Below are 21,234 nucleotides of genomic sequence, written 5' to 3'. Positions count from 1 at the left end.
TTAACATTTATAACCCAAATTAAAAGGATTATTTTCTGCTGGCTTTTTTCTATCTGCTGTTTTTGGTTTTCTGTAGCTGAACTTTTCCGTTGAGGTTCTTTTTAACGCCTACATGCAAACTGAAGAGCACTCAAGCTTTGGTGGGATATCACCCACAGCTGGAGTGATGGAGGAAGGGAGGAGAGTACACACCTCAGGTGCATCCTTCTCTTAAAAAAAAACACAACCCAAACACTTAAGCAAACAAATTCCATCTGAAAGCAGGCAAGACCTGTCTAGAGAAAGAAAGGAATGAACCTCTTTCCATCTAGGAAATGGATATCAATTCATATATAACCCAGATGCACAGGATGAGCAAATTTGAAAGATGTTGGCACTGTCCTGCAGTCCTACATCTCTTTTAATCAAAGAGTGAGAGGTTGTGAACCATGAACCGTGGTGAGAAGTGGTGGAACAGTGTTGCAGCAATGGCTCCTCTGTTGGTGGTTAGGCCCTGTCTTGCTCTATTAAGCAAACACAGTTAATATAGATGAAAGGTAAGCTTGATAGAAGTGAAAATTGAAACTTGGTTGAAGGTAGTAAGCCAGGCACAGCTGCAGTTGTACTTCCTCCTATGTGGCAACAGGAGCTGCACTCACTGGTGTTTTTGAAGGGATGTAGTTTTTTAAAATATCTTTTCTTCAGAGTGTTTTGGTTTTTAACATCTACACCATTGGTGAGAGAGTTTGGAGTGTGGAATATGTCAGTAATGAGCTACTTAGACTTTATGTGCCGAATGTGTGAGGTCAAATCCAACTTCAGCATTCTAATCCTATCTGTTAACTGGCCCTGTAATCTTAAACAAATCACCAAGAACATCTCTGTTCCCAGATTTTCTTATCTGAAAAACAAGTAATTTAGATAATCTCCAAATTCCCTTCCAGCCTTAAAATTCCATTGATTTATGATTCCTCACGAGGAAGTATAACTTCCAGTTTCTAAGTACAAATATTTTAGAAAGTAAGCATTTCTGCAGCATGTTTTAGATATGAAAAATCCCTTACAAATGTTTATTATTATCACATCAGGCAAATATTAGGTTTGGTTAGTGTCAGTACATAGATTTGCCTTATTCATTTCTTATGTTCTTATGTTGCAACTCTTTTAAAGATAGTACCTGGTCAGCCAACTTAGACCAGACCCTCTTTCCTATCTAGTCCTACAATTCTTGGATCTTGAGTTTAGCTGGTATAGGTCCCTTTCCCCTTCCTTAGGTTGAGCTCCATTTAGTTATGTCAATGAAAGTGACTCCTCAGAAGGTTATGTTAAAGAATTACTTCTCCTTTTATCTTTCTCAACAGTATTTCACTAGTACTGCCAGCTTCCTCTACTTTCAATGTTGTCTCTTTATCAGTTCCAAGATAGGTAAGACTCATTTTAGCAGTTCATCTACATGGAAAGGGAAGAGGCAAAGCATGGCTTAAAATTAGAAAAGCTGTAGTTATTATTCAACTTTCAATCTTAGTGGTTTAAAATGGATGCATTAGAAGAATTAAAACAGTACTTTCTTCTTGAAACCAAAGAGCTTATCATCTTGGCTTTTAACTGAAGCCACCAAAAAAGGTACTAGATCTGAAAACTTTTCTTCTCCCCAGTGCTGGAAAAGAGTTGCTCAAAATGATTTTTTTATAGTTGCTTGAGAAGTCATAGCTAAAATCTATTATATCTTATTTTCTGAATGGCCTAAAATACTGTCGTGTGTGTGTGTGTGTGTGTGTGTGTGTGTGTGTGTGTGTGTTTTCCCTGACTATGGTTCTGAATTCCAATGATGAGTGATCATCTTAATGGTATTTCCTTGTTTTGTATATGTACAATATAATGTTAGCTTCATTTGGTATTTAATTGTCAGTTGTGAGTCTGCTCTCTGAGCTGCTTTGATAGATCCAAATATAATCATTGTTTATTTCTTGCATTTTCCTCCCTGTAGACGATTCAACGAAAGTGAAAGATGAATATAGTGAAAGGGATGAGAATGTTTTGAAGCCAGAGCCCATGGGAAATGCAGAAGAGCCTGAAATTCCTTACAGCTATTCCAGAGAGTATAATGAATATGAAAACATTAAGTTGGAGAGACATGTTGTCTCATATGATAGTAGCAGGCCGACCAGTGGCAAGATGAACTGTGATGTGTGTGGATTATCCTGCATTAGCTTCAATGTCTTAATGGTTCATAAGCGGAGCCATACTGGTAAATAGTCTTCTTTATCCGTTCTTCTGAAAACTGTCCTGATGCGACCATGTGAGAAATGAATGTGGGACAACTTTTGATTACTTTCATTGATTTTTGCTATAATTCTGATGTATCTCTCCCTCTCTGCATTTCCATTTACCCAGTAATTTTTATTTCTGCTTCACAATGCATTTGGCAGACATTGCAAATGCTATGAATAACAGGAGTGTAGAGAGCAGTGTTCTAGGTTAGCCTCTCCCTCTCTGCATTTCCATTTACCCAGTAATTTTTATTTCTGCTTCACAATGCATTTGGCAGACATTGCAAATGCTATGAATAACAGGAGTGTAGAGAGCAGTGTTCTAGGTTAGCCAAATATTTTTTCTTCAGTTAATAAGTAGGAATTGAATTGTGTAATATACTTCTTAAGCATCTTTCTTATGTTTTTGCATAACTTCTATGGAAAGCAGATCTCATTATATTGGGTTCAAATTTGGTAGATGAAAGGATATAGTTTTTATTACCAGTTTTAAAAAATTTATCTTCAGACAGTAGTCTATGGAAATGCATACAAATATAACACCCATTGAGCCCAATAGAGTCCATCTGTTAAGAATACTTTTAAAAGAAGTATTTCTCTCCCTTAGTAGCTAGTCTGTGGCTCTTTTTTCAAATTGAGATTATATTTTAAAGGAATGCTGAGTAATGTAAAAATTTACATCTAGTAAGCTCTTCTAGAGCTACTCTTATTTTTGTTTTTTTGCTCTGATTCAAGACAAGGTAATACCTAAAATAGCCTTTCAAGGTGAGTGCTTTTTCTCTTCTGGAGGGAAGTTTTCATAAGGAAGTCTTATGTTCGCCTGGAAATACAGCTCTGAGCTGACCCCAATAAAAACTGACTGTCTAAAAAGTGAGTTTTTGCCATAAGCAACTAATCTGTGCATAGGCTTCACCATTTGCCAGTGATCAGAAATCTCCTTTTTGTCCTTTTTAAAGGTGAACGCCCATTCCAGTGTAATCAGTGTGGGGCATCTTTTACTCAGAAAGGTAACCTCCTCCGCCACATTAAACTGCACACAGGGGAAAAACCTTTTAAGTGTCACCTCTGCAACTACGCATGCCAGAGAAGAGATGCACTCACAGGTCATCTTAGAACACATTCTGGTAAGTGAGAGCGAGGAGCATTCCATATCTAGTAAATGTTTCTCAGTGCCCATTGCGGAAACTAGAAAGAGTTAAGTATGGAGATTTTCATCTGTCATTACTGTTGAAGGGTTACAACAGCAGAGACCTTTAGGGCTAATTACACTTCCATTAAGGCATTAATTGCTCTCCGTCTGGCTCAATGGGGATGATCATCTCCTTACCATCCTTGCTCCCCTAGAGAACAACACAGACAGGAAGAGCCTGCCTTATAAAAATGCCTTTTTAACTTATTTTTTTGCCAAAATAATTAGAGCCATTAGTATTTTCATGGTAAACTTTATTAAAATATTTTCCTTGAAAACACACACACACTTTTCATTCAAAGTTTGGACAAGCCATTGTTGTATAGTTTGTAAATTATGTAAAACTGTAAACGGTATAAATCATTAGTAGGTGGTTACTTTTGGCTATTCTGGGCTAAACTTGAAGTTTTTTTTGGCCATTCTTGGCTAAATTTCTTTTTAATTGAAATATAATTGACATAATATATCATTGTATTAGTTTTAGGTGTACATGGGCTAAATTTTTTAAACTCAGCTTTCTTCTTGATCAACCTTATTATTTTTAATCTCTAAAAGAGGAGCAGCAATAAGAATTCATAAAAAACAATGTTCTGTCTTGTTTTTCACTTCTTATTTTAACCAAGCAAGATGATAAATTTGTTTTCAACATTTAGAACTTCCCTCCTAGAAAAATAAAACTGACTTTATTTTTCAAATTTGGGACCTCATGTTCTTGATGTTATCTGACAACATTTTAATTGAAGAAGAAAAAGTAAGGTTTGTTTTTATGTCAATCCACACACTGCTTTGACTAAAACTCAGCCCCAAATCCTCAAATGATCACAATTCAGAGACTAAGGAATAATCAAATCAGCCCCAACAAAATCCACCGTGAGACATCATAAGTAGCAAAAGAAGCATTTTATTTACAACTTAGTGTTCAAAGAAATGAATTAAGGCTGAGTTTGGTCCAGAAAATTAGAATAGTTCTCTTCTGTTGCTTTTTTTCAACTAAGATCTAACAGTAGTAGTCGTTTTTAAGACAGATTTTAGAAGACACCAATTTATGCAGAAACTTAACATTTTTAGCCCTAGCAAACCTACATTTATTTTAATTTGGGATTCCATAAAGATCTTTTAGTGCTTTAAATCCCAAAGGCTCTGTTTTAAACAGAGCAAGAGGATTAGAAAATAAAAATCTCAGTTTCTAAAACTCTGACAAATTTATAGGGTACATTTTATCAACAAATCAGAAAGGCCAGCCCTGCACACAGAGTTGAAGTTATTTTTTAAATATTTTAAGCAATAGAGCATTTGGAAGAGTTGGGATGATAAATGGCCTGAATTGTATGGATGAACTTTTGAGGAAACCTTTATTTCATCTTAGAAATTAAGATGAAGTCATTTTTGCAATTCATCCTTATTTCTGTTATTCAAAATTATCCTTAGTTTATTGCTCAGTTTTTATCAATTTAGCTCAGACTTTATATTTATATCCACCTAGCAAGAATGAGCTAAATTTTCCAAATATGTCAACATTCTAAGGCCATCAATTTCTAGCTGAATGGCTAACTCCCACAACATAGAGCATTTTTTACTTCCAACCAGATGGACATCACAAAATAAGTGATCCCTTCCTGTTTCTCTCTTAAACCATACTAACCTCCTTGAAGAATAAAAAGGCCCCATATTATTCTCTGAAGAACCAAGATTGGATCTGGAGCCAAACCACTATGTTCAATGATAATCATTAAATCCAAATCCTGTTATTTGTGAAAGGAGACTGTCCTTTCAAAGAATACATCATAATTCATCATAGACCATAACCAAACTTCAGTTTATTAAATTTAAAAGTAATGCAATTGCAGAAGTATCCAAATTCTCTGGCTGCCCTCAGAAGTCTCATTCCTAGTGAGCAGTTTTCATGGAACTCCAATGCACCATTTGTTCCGTAACCCTGAGGGTCTCTGAGTGCCCCCTGTGCTCTCCTTATAGTTGAGAAACCCTATAAATGTGAGTTTTGCGGAAGGAGTTACAAGCAGAGAAGTTCCCTCGAGGAGCACAAGGAGCGCTGCCGTACATTTCTTCAGAGCAGTGACCTTGGTGAAACCGGTGAGTTCATGCAGCACTCATTCTGCACAGCATCTACTGTGCTGGGTGGTGGGATACAATAGTAAATAAAAAGACAAAAAAAAAAATCATGCACTTGTGGAGTTTATATTTTCATGGGGAAAGACAGACCAAAGTAAATATGTAATGTATACAGTATATTAGGAGATGGTAAATACTATCAAGAAAAATGGTGGGTGGGGAGAAGACAAAGAGGGTAAAGAGGATCAAATATATGGTGATGGAAGGAGACTAGGCTTAGGGTGGTGAGCACACAGTAGAGTATATGTTATAGATAAAGCCTATTTTACGGTGTTAGGAGCTGGCCAACTGAATTCTGTTGGTTTATACTGCTTCTGCTTTTTATCCTGATGGCATCTTTGGCTTTATCAAGGAGTTGGATTTCCTCTTTACATGATAAAGTTGTACACCTGAAATTTATAGAATGTTATTAACCAATAAAAAAAGAATGTTATTAACCAATGTTAACAGATTTAATAAGAAATAAAAGAAAAAATGGGGACTGAGGGAAGTTAGTGAAGGCTTCAACCAGATGACATTTAACAAACTTAAAGAGATGCGGAGCCGAAACCGGTTTGGCTCAGTGGATAGAGCGTCGGCCTGTGGACTGAAGGGTCCCAGGTTCGATTCCTGTCAAGGGCATGTACCTGGGTTGCGGGGACATCCCCAGTGGGAGATGTGCAGGAGGCAGCTGATCGATGTTTCTCTCATCATCGATGTTTCTAACTCTCTATCTCTTTCCCTTCCTCTCTGTAAAAAATCAATAAAATATATTTTAAAAAAAAAAGATGTTAAAAAAAAAAAAAAAAAGAGATGCAGAGAGAGTCCTGCCTTGCTGATAACTAGGGAATAGCAAGTACAAAGGCCCTGGGGCTTGAGTTTGAAGAAGTATAAATAGTCCTGTGTAGTTGGAATAAAAGGCCAGAAGGCCAGAGAGGAAATGGGAAACCAGATCTTATCAGACCTTGTAGGCCATTGTAAAAACTTCAACTTTTACTCTAAGTGAAATAGAAAATCTTTAGAGGGTTTTGAACAGAGGTGACATGATTGGGCTTCTCCTTTGAAAATAATCACTCTCCTTGCTATTGAGAATAGATTGTATTTGGGGCAAGATTGGAATTTGGAGAGTCTGGTTAGGAGGCCATTGCAATCATTCGAGAAAGAGAAAATTGTGTCTTGGTTGTGGTAGGAGCAGTGAGAAGTGTTCTAATTCTATATATATTTAAAGGTAGCACCAACAGGATTTCCTAACAGATTGATGTGGGATGTGATGAAGAATGCAGTTGCCATGGACTGAAATAGCAAAGACTGAGGGTAGAACAGCCTGAAGGGTGGCTAGGAGAGAGTTGATTAAAACTGCAAGGATTTTCTTTGCATAAGGCTCCAACATCAAATACTTCTCTAGTCATATTTTATTCAGTGTTTTGAATTATATGCCCTGTGGTGATTGGTTGAAACACTAAATTCTTTCCATGTATAAATTGTGCTTTTATTTTATTTTCACTCTTCAGTCGAAATAGCCTGAAACTATTTTGTGTTGCATCTCTGCAGCTATCCTTTGTCCTATCCCACTGACCATCATCCTGGTTCTGTAGCTTGGGTTGTCTGGCACTTTTATTTGGTCACTTGAAGTACTTGCTTATATACAAATCCTCATGAGATTTGGTGTTTGACAGTAGTAGTTGCAGTTGAATAGTTTAAACATACTAAAGCAGAAAGATTATAAAAAGATGATAGAAATAATGTGAAACTCAGGGAAAATGGAATGGAAATCATGAGTTTAACTGTACCAGTTTTGAGTGAGAGGAAACTTTTGGTATAGATAAAGCCTATTTTACGGTGTTAGGAGCTGGCCAACTGAATTCTGTTGGTTTATACTGCTTCTGCTTTTTATCCTGATGGCATCTTTGGCTTTATCAAGGAGTTGAATTTCCTCTTTATTTCTAAAGAGAAATATTTACTCTCTTTAAAAGAAACCCATCCAAAACGTGGGTTTTGATATCTTGAGCAACATTCTTAAGGTTAGTCAGGCAATACCTAGGCATCTTCACTTGTAGTTCCATATTTCATACTATAGACAAAGCTCTTTGAGAAATCCCCAAATTATGAAAATCTATTATATTCCAAATAGAGCATAATATTTAAAGCTAGAAAAATTAAAAAGAGCATCTAATCCTATGTCTTCATTTAGAGGTAAGGAAATAGAGATTTATCAAAAATTCAGTGACTGGCTTAAAAATCACTAGAACTGTCATTGTTTTCATGATTAGCTACATATATATATATATATATATATATATATATATATATATATATTTAATTTATGGAAGAGCCCTAGCTGGGCAGCTCAGTTGGTTAGAGTGTCATCCGGTAAGCCAAGGTTTTGGGTTCAATCCCTGGTCAGGGCACATACAAGAAACAATCAATGACTACATAAATAAGTGGAACAACAAATGAATATTTCTTTCTCCCCTACCTCTCTCGCTCTAAAAACAATAAATAAAACAGTTTTTAAACTTATGGAAGAGAGAATTAACATACCATAAAATTCATATTTTAAGTGCACAATTTAGTAGTTTTTAATATATTCACAAAATTATACAACCATCACCACTAATTCCATAACATTTTCATCATCCTCAAAAGAAACCCTGTCTCAGCCTTGGCTGGTTTGGCTCAGTGGATAGAGCGTTGGCCTGTGGACTAAAGGGTTCCGGATTCGATTCTGGTCAAGAGCACATGTCTGGGTTGTGGGCTTGATCCCCAGTGGGGGGCGTGCAGGAGGCAGCCAATCAATGATTCTCTCTCATCATTGATGTTTCTATTTCTCTCTTCCTCTCCCTTCCTCGCTGAAATCAATAAAAAAATATATATTTTTAAAAACCCTGTCCCTATTAGCAATCACTCTCCCTCTCCCCTCTCTCCAGCCACTGGAAACCACTAATCTGCCTTCTGTGGACTTGTTTATTCTGAACATTTCACATAAATGCAATCATATAATATTTGACCTTTGATGTCTGGCTTCTTTCCCTGAGCACATTTTCAGGATTCATCCATGTTTAGCATGTGTCAGCATTTCATTCCTTTTTATGGCTGAACTAGAGGCCCGGTGCACAAAAGTTCGTGCACTTGGGGTGTCCCTCAGTCCAGCCTGCACCCTCTCGCAGTCCGGGAGCCCTCAGGGTATGTCCACCTGCTGGCTTAGGCCCTCTCCCTGGGGGATCGGGCCTAAGCTGGCAGTCAGACATCCCTCTCGCAGTCCGGGAGCCCTCGGGGGATGTCTACCTGCTGGCTCCCTGTGGGAGCAGGCCTAAGCCATTAGTTAGACATCCTTAGTACTGCCACAGAGACAGGAGAGGCTCCCGCCACCACCGCTGTGCTGGCCAGCCATTAGCCAGCTTCAGGCTGAGCGGTGTTCCCCCTATGGAAGTGCACTAACTACCAGGGGGCAGCTCCTGCATTGAGCGTCTGCCTCCTAGTGGTCAGTGTGTGTCATAGTGACCGGTCATTCCCCCGTTAGGGTCCATTTGCATATTACCCTTTTATTATATAGGATAGTATTCCATTCTATGGATTTACCATGTTTTATTTATCCATTCATCAGTTAATGGACATTTAGTTTTTTTCTACTTTTTTTACTTTTGGAAAATATGGCTATATTTTTAGAAGGTTATATATTATCTGATTAGCAAAAGAAATATAGTAACACACATACATATGTATATATGTGTATCTTGATTCTCCTGGAAGTAGGGGAAAAATCAGTATCCTACCCTCTATGAACAGTAAGCTCAAAATTATTGATTTTGAAATTAGGTTACCACCTTACTTCCCACCCATAATCTTTTTTAGGAATTTCAAATTAGGAATTATCAAGAGAAGTATTTTAGTTATCTTCAGTGGTAGACGGTGATTCAGGAAATGCTGAAATACAGAGGTTAATTTGCATTTCATAGGGTGGTTTGATGGATGCATGCAGCATACTTTAAGTCTCAGCAAAAAAAATAAATAAAGGGTTAACTAAGTCAGCAAGTTTTGATTTAAATAAAACAAATATGTTGTAATGAACTAGAGGCCTGGTGGTTTCAGGTTACAGAGTGTATGAAGTCACAGTTTAATAAAGTATAATAAATACTTCATGTCAGTTAATATATTATTCTCTCTTCTATTTCAAATAGTTCCCATGATTTTTCCTAAAGTCCAAAATGTAAAGAATATTTAATCCAACACAAGCCAATACTTTAATGATTGCCACTGCTTTCTATATGGTTTCCTTCTTAAAATTTGGGAATCCCAGTCTAGACATAGTGTTCCATTCTGAGCCTGATGGTTAGAGTATCACCAATGGTATACCTTACCCCTTCATCTCTAGCTTTTAAAGTGATGATGCTCCATAGCTACTGTGGATGCAGCACTTACTCATCAAGAGCTTGTTGTAAATTGAAGTGCCTAGTGTGAGAGCCAAGCCTTGGCACCAACCTGCCCCCATCAGGAAGTAGACCCTTAGGAAAGCAGAGCAGATGAAAAGGCTTTGGGCTGGAGTCTAGTCTGCAAAAGAAAGCCACATTGAGCCCTAACCAGTTTGGATTAGTGAATAGAGCATCGGCCTGCGGACTGAAGGGTCCCGGGTTCGATTCCGGTCAAGGGCATGTACCTTGGTTGCAGGCACATCCCCAGTGGGAGGTGTGCAGGAGGCAGCTGACTGATATTTCTAACTGTCTATCCCTCTCCCTTCCTCTCTGTAAAAAATCAATAAAAAATAAAATAAAAATAAATTACTGCAAAAAAAAAAGTCACATTGAGCAATAGAACTTCTGATCTTACTAATCATTTTTCTCTTATTTAGGTAGCATTTGTTGTATTCTCTATGTGTCAGGCTCTGTGTCAGAGCTGTTTGTCAAGATAATCCAACAAGGGAATGGGCACTTGATCTATTGACATAGTACAGAGGTCTAATAGAGATATGTGTGATATTGTTACTTCAGGCCACATTTCTTCACGAGATGTCACAAGTGACATGATCAAGATACTCCAATTCTGCTGTCTTAATGCAGTATATATAAAAAGAAGAATGAATAGGGAAGCCCACAGATTTCATTTTCTCATTAGTTTGATCCTTATTCCAGAGAGGGACTAACAGTTTATATAGAGATTCATTTAGCCTCATTTCACACAAATTATGCATACTTGGACCAGGACATATTTTTGTTTGACAAGTTCTAGCAATTAGAAGATTTTTTAAAGTAATTGGATAATTATATTTATTTTAGAATGTAGGAGTCAAAACCTTTTATCTTCATTTTTATTGTTTCAATTGTGCTAATAGAAGCATGAGAGTTTCTGAATCAACTTATCAAGTAGCAGACCAAAGAAAAAGTTTAAAACGTTTTAAAAGTCTATTTTCCCAACTGATTATTTTGCTTAAAAATTGATATTATCACCTGGCTGGTGTGGCTCAGTGTTGAGCATCGACCTATGAACTAGGAGATTATGGTTCGATTCTGGTCAGGTCACATGCCCGGGTTGCGGGCCCGATCCCCAGTGGGGAGTGTGTAGGAGGCAGCCAAAGATTCTCTCTCATCATTGATGTATCTCTCTCTCTGTCGTTTCATCTCTAAATCAATAAAAATGTATTTTAAAAAATTGATACTATCTTACAGGTAATATTCATTCTACTTGCTAAAAAAGGCAGTAATTTTATGTAACTTTTTTGTTAGAACCTTCCTTGGTCTTTGATAGCAATCTCTTGTTAGACAATTCGGATTGCACAATAACACCCCTTTGTTCCACTCTCCATTAGCTACTGACACCATAGAAGAGGCAGAAAGCATGCCTCTTATTGAGCTCTATTTAACACTTCAAGATCTAATGAAGGATTTTGAACAAAAACAAAAATACAACAAATTACATACTTAAATCTGCAGTCACTTTGAGAGAGAAATGGCATCGTGGGAACAGTTAACAAAAACCAGACAAACTATTTCAGACTTGCACAGAAATAAAAGTAGTAATCTCTTCTGTAATTAAGACTTCATATTCATTTCATTATTTATTTTTTTAGCATGTCTTTAAAATCATTTTTCTAATGAAAATTTGTGTATTTACTATATACTAGGCAAGTGACATGAAGGGGAATTGATCCAGAATTACAGTCCTACTCCTATGCTCTTTCATGAACCAAGAGTGCAAGTAGTTCCTTGCCACAATCCCATATCCCCACACCCACCCCTTTGCAACATTAAACTGCCAAACACCACCCAGGAACGGATTTCCTATTTCATCATTTAAACCCATTATCTTGTTCCCTTACTATCTTGCCAAACTGGTTTCCCTTCACTTACATTTCTGAGACATGATGCAGCAAGATAACAAGTCTAGACTGTTTGTATAAATAGACAGTTGGGTCCTAAAGTTGAAGCAGAGGACCAAAAGCCAATAGTCTCCTTTTTCTTCCTTGTTTGTGTATTATCTAAACTCTTTGTAATCCACAAAAAATTGTCTAAGTCAAAAGCATTTATTTGTGTTCTAAAGAGCACTCATTTAGTGGTATTGCACAGCAGCTGACCAAGAATTGCAAGGCAAAGACTAGCAGTTTGGGAAAGAAAATGAGAGTGCAGCATATTCAATTGAAAGTTTAGCCTTTGCCTAACTTGCCAATTAGAAAGTAGTTAACTCAATAAAGATTAACTTAATCTTTGCAGCGGTTATCAACTTGTGGGTCGCGACCCCTTTGGGGGTCGAACGACCCTTTCACAGGGATCGCCTACGACCATCCTGCATATTAGATATTTACATTACGATTCATAACAGTAGCAAAATTACAGTTATGAAGTAGCAATAAAAATAATTTTATGGTTGGGGGTCACCACAGCATGAGGAACTGAATTAAAAGATCGTGGCATTCGGAAGATTGGGAACCACTGCTTTAGAGTGTATTCACACATACAATGAGAGTTGGACTCATGGAGTTGATATTTTGAGTGAGGGTATGGGTGGAAGAAGCCCTCTGGTTTAGTTTCAGAGGATTTCTTCCAATCTAACCAGAATTATGGAAATGGGAAAGTCTCCACCTATGCCTCAAATTATCTGTCTATCCATAACCTCCAGAATTTCATGTTTTAAAAACGTGAGTCATTTGGTCACTGATTTACAGGGTATGATTTATCTAGAAATAACTGTCAAGACAAGCTTGGTGAGTAACCAGGGATAAAAAGGTGATGTTATCTCAGAGCGTTGCCATTTAGTGACATGCCCTAATTATGTTATTTAGGTCAATGTATCCCCGCTTTGGTATCCTCCCAAATAGAGAGGATATTGAGTACGTGTCCTCAGACAACTGCTGTGGTAATTGATAGTGACTTTGGTAAAATGTAGACAGTGGCTACTGAGAGACAAGAGGGGAACTAGACTGGCAGCAGATGCTTGGGGAAAGTCCTGGGACTAAACATCCTTACCTCTGGGTAAGGACAGGGCCATTAGAGTAGTGACTGAAGAGACTAGTAAGAATAGTGGTAAAATGGGGATAAAGTTAAAAATTCCCGAAGTACTGTTCTTCATTCTAATTTCACTTTAAATCTTTTATATAATAAATACAGGGTGTGGGGGGAGCCTTACCTGGATTTAATCCTCTCAAACCAGAATGAATGTTCCCAGTCAAAGCACAAGTTTTGCCTCTCTGATGCTTCTGAGAAAAAGCCTCCTTCTAACAGCCTCAGGAACTTATTTCAAATCCCAGGCCTTTGTCTTTCATCTCTCTGCTCTGGGTACTACCACATCTGGTGGTGGTTTGTGTGAAAGGAAATAATATATATATAATAGTTTCCTGTTTGGTCATTTAAACTTATTCCTGTGCTGGACAGAATTTGATACACTTCACTCAGTAGCAGTGTCCTGTCACTGAAGTGCCAGTTGTTTACAATGGCTGTCAGTCCAAGTTGCAGTACCTCACCACTAGCCCCAAAGCCTCTTCCTCTGACCTTACTGTTTTCATTACACAAGTAGTATTGTTAATAACTTAAACTGGAGGGTGGGATTTATTTCTTTAGAACATAGAATTATATTTTTTATAAGAAACTCACAAAGTATAGTAAGTATGACCATTATTATCATCTTCTTAATCATTTCTGGAGCCAGATTACATTTTATTTCTGATTTTTAAAAATCCTGAGTTTATAACTTATTGTGTAATAATTGGTGTAGTGTTTTTTAAAAAAATCAAAAACATGCCAATAAAAAAATGAAAAAATATTTAATACTTTGACTTCTCTTTTTCTAATTTGGCTTTCGCTCTTTTGCCCTGACCATACTTAATAGTCTTGCCCTGGAAGTCTTTCTCTGTCTCATTTACTGCATAGGTGACCAGTGTTCTCTCTGAGAGATCATAGAATTGGTGACATTATTTCCGTATATTAAAAACTCTTCACTCAACAAACTCTTCAACTTCAGAACAAGCACTGACAATTCCTAAGTCTATGTATATAGTTGCCGGGGGGGGGGGGGGGGGGGGGGGTGGGGGGGTGGGGGGGGGGGGTGGGGGCGGGGAGGGGGTCTATTCTGCAATTATCACTTGCCTTTTACTCTCATCATGTAACTAAAGCCAATTTCTTTTTCCTTAAAGACATTAGAAATGTATGGATCCTTCATTTTAATTAGGACCTCCTGAAATGCTCACAATGAAACAGAGAGAACTATTTGTAGTGTCACAATATATTTGCTTAGGGCAGGAGTGAGCAAACTGTGACCCTCAGACCAAATGTAGCCAGCAGACTGATTGTGTACAGAGGTTTTTACATTTTTAAAGGGTAGTGGGTTGAGTTTAAAAAACCAAAGAGACTATGGAACACAGACAATATGTGTCCCATTAAAGTTTAAAATGTTTACTATCTGGCCCTTTACAAAAAAAGTTTGCTGGTCTCTAGCTTGTGTTTAGCATCATGTGTTAAAGTTTGAAGCCCTGTATTTAGAGCAGCTTGTATCTCTGAATTTTAAGCATGAACTCTTAGAGGGGACTGCTTGCTGTACAAGAGTAAATTTTACTATATTTATTCCCACTAACTGTTTAGTTGATTAGATATTCTTCTAGTGGTTCTCAATTCTGGCTGCATTTTAAAATAATTTGGAGACCTTTACAAATCTATTGCCTAGGCCCTTACACCAGAGATCCTGATTTAATTGATCAGAAAGTGGGGCCTGCACATAGGTGTGTCTTACATGCTCATAACCGGTGGCACATCTGGGAACCACAGGCCTACACCACTGGAAGGTCTGTTCGTGGATTAACAATTAGATCACTTTCTTAGGCAATTTTTATTCACATTTTTTCATTAGAAATGTAATAAAGATGCATTATACAAATTGCTCTTTAATTTCAAGACAGACGTGTTGCTCAGGGAAATTTTAACTGAGACCATTTTTAAATGTGAAGAGCATATGAAACAGATAATGCAGAGCCCAGAGAAATAGAATTTTAAAAGATAGGAACTGAAAGAAGCATGCTGGGGGGAAAAAAAGAAAGAAAGAAAAAAACCACTCACAATTTCAATACACAAATCACTGAGTAGATTTCTTGCTGTCTGGGTAAGAGTATCTATTTTCAAAAGTGCTATTAACATAAACAGAGCAGTAAATCTGGGGCACCATACTTTTTTTTTCCAAAGTTGTTAAGAAGAATTATATCAGTCTGCAGGTGTCACACGCAGTTACTCAGAATCAGAAAGAAGGCTGATCGGAGGTTAGAAGATCTCTCTATCTTTTTGCAACCAACCACGTCCATTCTGTTTATTTAATACTTCCTCTTGCTAATGAAGGTACTGTTTGGGGATGGGTTGGGCTTTTCCATCTCAGCATAAGGACTGCAAGATTTGAATGTGCCCTGTTGCTGTCTTCACTGACCACAGCAGGTCCCACAGGCAAGAATCTGAGCAATAATAACCGGTAACAAAAGATTATGTACCAGATTATCTGACATTTTTTCTTCCAGTTTATTTGTTCTTCTTCCCCATTTACCAATTTTTCCCCCTCTTCTTTTTACATTTTCCCAAACCAGCAAGTGCGGAGGCAAGACACATCAAAGCAGAGATGGGAAGTGAAAGAGCTCTGGTTCTGGACAGATTAGCAAGCAATGTGGCAAAACGAAAAAGCTCAATGCCTCAGAAATTCATTGGTAAGAATAAAACCCTTTTTCCTGCTGTTGTTAGCAGATAGTTTGAATGAGATAACATAGGATGCTTATTACACAGGCCCTTCCTAACTTAATTTCTGTTAAAATAAGCTTATTGGTTTTCCATTGCTCACGTTTATTTTTTGTGATTCATTTTGAGAACTAGAGCAAATAGAATAAAATATTTTAACTAAAGAATCTTCACAACTGAAGATGGGAGTATTTGGTATCCAATTTCCTAAATGGAGTTGGTGTTTAAAATGCTATTCCTTCCTCTTTATTCTGAGTGACATATGTTGCATGAGTTTGTGCAAGTAAGATGTTCAAGATAACATTTTTGTAATCTTTTGTAATTATATTTTACAAGTTGGTTCCGTTATCATGCTCAAAACTTTTTTCATGCTCTAAAACGTATTGCCATATTTTCTTGAATTTGATTCATAATTGGCTTTAAGAGAAAGTGTTTGGGAAAACATAGATTTAAATAATAAGATTTGATTTAGTCATTTATCTTACTGGAGTTAATTTTTATGCCATTGGTTTTCACATTGTCAAAAAATACAACATAAGGAGATGACTAAGAAATAATTATGTCCATTAAAGTATTAGGACTGCTGAAGGGCAGAGATATTTTGCTGAACAGTCCCAGATGCTTACATAAACATGACCATGATATTTAAAATAGATTTGTATTTGTGAAGTAGGCAGCTGAATTAAATGTATCAGTTTTGCTATAAATTGAAAGTGCTATTGAACAAAAATAGTTATCACATGAAAATAGACCTCGCTCGACACCAATGATATTTTAGAAATTTGTCAGTCTGTTTTTCCAAAGCTGCTGTTGCTGTTGATGTCTTATTCCAGACCTTTTGTGTTTATTCTTTTCAATAGCTTTTACAGATATTAAGTGCCTTTCTGCTTTTTAAATCTTGTTAATTTATTCTGGTCTAGATAATTTCTTACAGGCTGACATTTTATGTGAATTATAGAGATATAATGAAAGAACCCATATATTTCAAAATTACCTAACTTGATATTTATGCTTACTTATTTTGATTAGCTAAAAAGTGTTTGTACCCTTTTAGTCACTTTAAGAATAAATTTTGTCAGACTATAGTTGTTGCATTTTAGTTCAGAGAGACCCCCTTCCTCCTTACCATCTTCCTCTCCTTGGTGAAAGATGTCAGGGGGTATGTAGTGACTTCCATATGGAGTTAGGCACAGTGGACCAATTGTGATGCCAAGATATTATTTTAAGATGTTGCTCATATCTCCTTTGAGCTTTGCTTATATGAAGAAGTTGTGACTGGAGTACAGAAGAAAGCTTTGATTGTTATTCTATGCCATGAGCATAATTTAATTCGGGGAAGTTTTGACTCTAGCTGATGTGGGGAGGTTCATGGGGGGAAATGGGCAAGAAAAAAATGTAAAGTGCCTTAATTTAAATTCAGTTATGGTCAATGCATTTTGGTCTAAGAGAACTAAAATATGAGAGAAAGTACCTAGTTCTTATAGCTACCCCACACCTATTGTTGAGCCACAGCCCTACCTAATATAATAAAAGTTGCTTTGGTATTTTCATGGATTTAAAAACACATATTTCACCCGGGTCAGTTTTGCTCAGGGGATAGAGTGTCAGCCCTTGGACTGAAGCGTCACAGGTTCAGTTCCAGGCAAGGGCATGTACCTCGGTTGCAGTTTCAATCCCTGGCCCTGGTCAGGGCATATGTGGGAGACAACCAATCGATGTGTCTCTCTCACATCAATGTTTCTCTCTCCTCCTCATTTCCACTCTCTCTTGAAATCAATGGAAAAATACCTTTGGGTGAGGATTAACATAAACAAACCAACAAAAACCCACATGCTTCATATGTCCAGGTCCATGCCATTTTACTCGTTGCATCAGGGATTGATGTTCCATTTGTTTGTTACCATTGTGACCAGAGGATTTTCATGCATCCATTTCCAGACTCATGAGAGATGCTGATCTTATAGGTTGATTTCTTTCATCTTCTGAACCCATCACATTCTCTCTTTGTGGAATCAGGAAACCCAGTAGAGTTAGCTCTTAATTTGCACTAAGGTGTAGTAACTGCAGAGCTTCAGGGCACCCAATTAATTGGGGGAAGTTTTTTTGGTAAATTGTGGTATAGTGCAGTAGGAAGAACCCTGGATTAGAAGCCAAAAGACCCAGGTTCTGATTCTAGCTCAGTCATTTCTTAACTGTTTGTGTGTTTAGACAAATCATGTAACCTTTCTGAGCCTCTGTTTACTCATCTGTGAAATGAGGAGACCGAATAGGTGATGAAGTGATCAGAAAGGTCCCTCCCAGCTCCATCATTCTACAAGTCTGTGAGATGAGTTAGAAAAGGTAGCAATTATGAATACCCTTTGTGTTTATCAAGCCCTTATGAGTGACTTTAGATAACTCTTTTCTCAAGGTTGTATAGGTAATGTGTTTATGTTAGGAACCATATCATATATCTTAGGGGTATTTTTAATAAGATGAATCTGAGATTCTATAAAACAGCTGTGTTAGCTCAGCAGTCATATATCTGACTTAGAAATCACTGCTTGTTCATTCACTTTTTTGTCCATTCATTCATCATGAGATGGTTATAAAGCTCCTGCCACGCACGTGATATTCCTGTGTCTAAACATTGTTCTAATCTTCTAGCATTAGCTTATATCCTGAACCTTTTAGAGATATTTTTATAAGCTTTTTAGTCATTTAACTGAATCAATCTTTTTGATAGAAAATATCAAGGGGGGCAGGAAAAGGAACATTATGACAATGTGATATGAAGTGATGTAAAATATATGGGGCTAATGTTTCCCTCCTCCCCTCTTCTCTCCTCTCTTCTCTCTCCTATATTTCCTCTCCATTTTCTGAAAAGATCAGCTGCCAGGGAAATGGCAGTGGGTAAAGTGTGAAGGAAGAATGAGTCACTCCCTTTAATCCTTGCTGACAGTTGCACAGCACTCAGACATACCTTGGCTTCCCTGCCCTCTTGAACTATGAGGGTAAGGGTGAAATTATATAATCAGGTCAGCCTGATACTTTCCCAGCAGGTTAGAGATAATTACCAGTAGGTAACATTTCTCATCCATTAGAATCGAACTGAGGAAGAGGGACCTATTGGATTAAGTTTAAATGCGTTTAGAAACACAAAAAAAACCATGACTCTATTGAAGAGTAAGAGTGCAATTACATCAATAGGAGAAAAATAAAATCATTTTCCCCTAATTCTCCAATAAATTTGTATCACTTTCTCTAAAATGGGAAATAAATTGACACACATTCATTAGAAATCAGCATCTTCCATCATCAAAATAATTATTCTTAGTTGTTCTTTTCAAAGGACAAGAAGACTTTACTTTTAGTGCCCAACCCTTTTAGGGGTTGTCCTTTCTCTGAATCTTTTTCTCCTATTATAAACTTGTTGGACTATACTTCTAACTAGGCCATCTTCAAATACTTGGCTCAAAATAGAGGCCAGATTTCTTTCCTGAGGGGAGGAGGGAAATGATGACATTTCTGCATATTGCTTTTTCTGATTTTCATTCTTTTTCCAAAAACAGATGTGGTATTCAGACCATAGCATCTCCTTATTTTATACATTACTTTATTAAAGGAAGTTTTCATGTCTAAATGAACATGAAAAAATATCTCACTCACCTGCGGTAAACATATGAGTGAGGTTTTGACACTTCAACAAACACCATCTATTCTCCCTGTGAAGTAACTGAAGAGAAATTGTCCGCTTTGGTTAACAGAGTGACAGCAGCAGTTTTAATACCTGTTTCTAAAAGCACAAAGTAACTTCTCCCACCCTGTCCCAAAAGGCTGGAATCCATGCTCCTATATGTATTAAGTCATAGCATTTTAGATCTTGAAGGGACATTAGGAACCACCCAGTGAAGTTCTTTTACCAAGGAGGGAAAGGGGGTCAGAGAGATAGGTGACAGAGCAGGGCCAGACCTAGAGCTGAAAAGTACTGCAGTCTAAGGGGCACCCAGAGCAGTGTGTGTCATGTGTGGGACACGGGGGCTGTGGACAGGGACGAGTTTAGACATTGAAGCTCGTGGAAGGAGAGCTCTGAAAAAGGGCAGTCGTTCTCCTTCAAGGGTGTGTTTTCATTTTCTATTACTAAATTTATTGGGGTGACATTGGTTAATACATTATATGCATTCCCAGTTTATAGTTCTGTGATACATCATTTCTTATTTCATTGTGTGCTCACCACCCAAAGTCTATTCTCCTTCCATCACCATATATGTGACCCTTTTACCCTCTTCATCCTCCCCCCCATGGTGTGTTTTCTTGAGAAAAGAAGTTATCTCCCGCTGGTCACTCCATCAGGACAGACAGCATCCAAGTAGCACTTCACAGAGGACAAGACTTCTGCAGCATTAAAAAAAAAAAATTGTGGTCTACAGCTCAGTTTTCCTCACTGCCACCCCCACAGCTCTCTCTGTTCTCTCTCCTTCCTGCTTCTTATTCTGTGGCTCCCCTCTGCTTTCCTCCTCCTGGAAGAAGTGTTAGTCACTTTAGTCTTATTTAGATTGAGATTAGAGCCATAATCATCATCAGATATTCCATTTACCCTACTTAACCTGCCTTTTTTCTTTTTGGATATATGCTTGCAGTAAGTGATAATACACATGGAAAATTGTATGAAGGTAGCAGCAATACATTCAAGTGACTTGAAGAAACTTAAAAACAAAGCAAATCTGAATATTTCACATTACCCATCATGATGATGGTAATATTGGAATTGTGTTATTTTTATAATGTTTAAATCATTTCCCCCTCTTCAAAAAAAAACTTCCAGTGGCTCCCCATTGGAATAAAATCCAAACAATACAGGCAGTCTGAGCCTTCCACACTTTGTCTCCAATGTACCTTTTCTAATATTATTACTTCAGCCAACTACTCCCTTCATTCAGCCACAATGTACTCGCACTTCTGTACTGTTCTCCTTCCATGTAATGTTCTTCCCATGCTCTGTCTGAAGTGCCCACCCTCACACCTGCCCTTAAAGGTACCCATGGTCTACATTCCCCTACTCTCCTGAGCTCTCTCCCTCTGCACTCAGGGCAAGGTTAACCGTCTGCTTTATGTTATATATATGTCTGTCTCCACTACCTCCCTACCACCACCTCCCATTACAAAAAAACTTTAAAGAAAAGAATAGATTGATATTTGTGCCGTGTTATGTGTGGCATATTTGAGAAGTGGTCTGTACTTTTCTCTCTTCACTCTCTTGGCTACTCTATACTTGGTTTCACCACATAGTATTAAGGATATTGATTTGTAAGAAACTGTGTAAATGCTGCATCTCCTATGGATTGCAATTATGTGTGTATTCCTCAAAGTTCCTAAAATGGTGTGATGGTGATGATGATGATAGATCTATCGTTTATTGAGTTCTTACATATGCCAGACACTCCATTGAACACCGTGCAGACATCACAATTCTGCATCCTAGATATTTCTTGAATGCATGGTGCTGGTCCTTAGAGAA

At 37.5% G+C, this 21,234-nt stretch overlaps 1 protein-coding gene across 7 annotated transcripts in view; it reads left to right on the top strand.

Annotated features, from left to right (window-relative positions):
* The window catches only part of IKZF3 (IKAROS family zinc finger 3), an 80,326-nt gene that overhangs the window by 47,941 nt on the left and 11,151 nt on the right, over positions 1–21,234 (top strand). For 2 of the 7 annotated variants that reach the window (XM_070392857.1, XM_070392856.1), the window contains exons 4-7: positions 1,967–2,227; positions 3,206–3,373; positions 5,413–5,529; positions 15,593–15,709. In XM_070392857.1, coding sequence (XP_070248958.1) covers positions 1,967–2,227; positions 3,206–3,373; positions 5,413–5,529; positions 15,593–15,709 — 663 coding nt within the window. Of the gene's footprint in view, positions 1–1,966; positions 2,228–3,205; positions 3,374–5,412; positions 5,530–14,523; positions 15,481–15,592; positions 15,710–21,234 lie in introns of those variants that run through there. The other 5 variants (XM_070392858.1, XM_070392859.1, XM_070392860.1 and 2 more) reach the window with 5 other exon arrangements.

Source organism: Myotis yumanensis, unplaced genomic scaffold (genome assembly GCF_028538775.1).
Source record: "Myotis yumanensis isolate MYYU_CA2020_CCGP unplaced genomic scaffold, mMyoYum1.0.hap1 SCAF_16, whole genome shotgun sequence".
Lineage (NCBI taxonomy): Eukaryota > Metazoa > Chordata > Mammalia > Chiroptera > Vespertilionidae > Myotis > Myotis yumanensis.
Note: the sequence above shows the minus strand (reverse complement) of the source record. Positions and strands in the feature narration are given on the sequence as shown.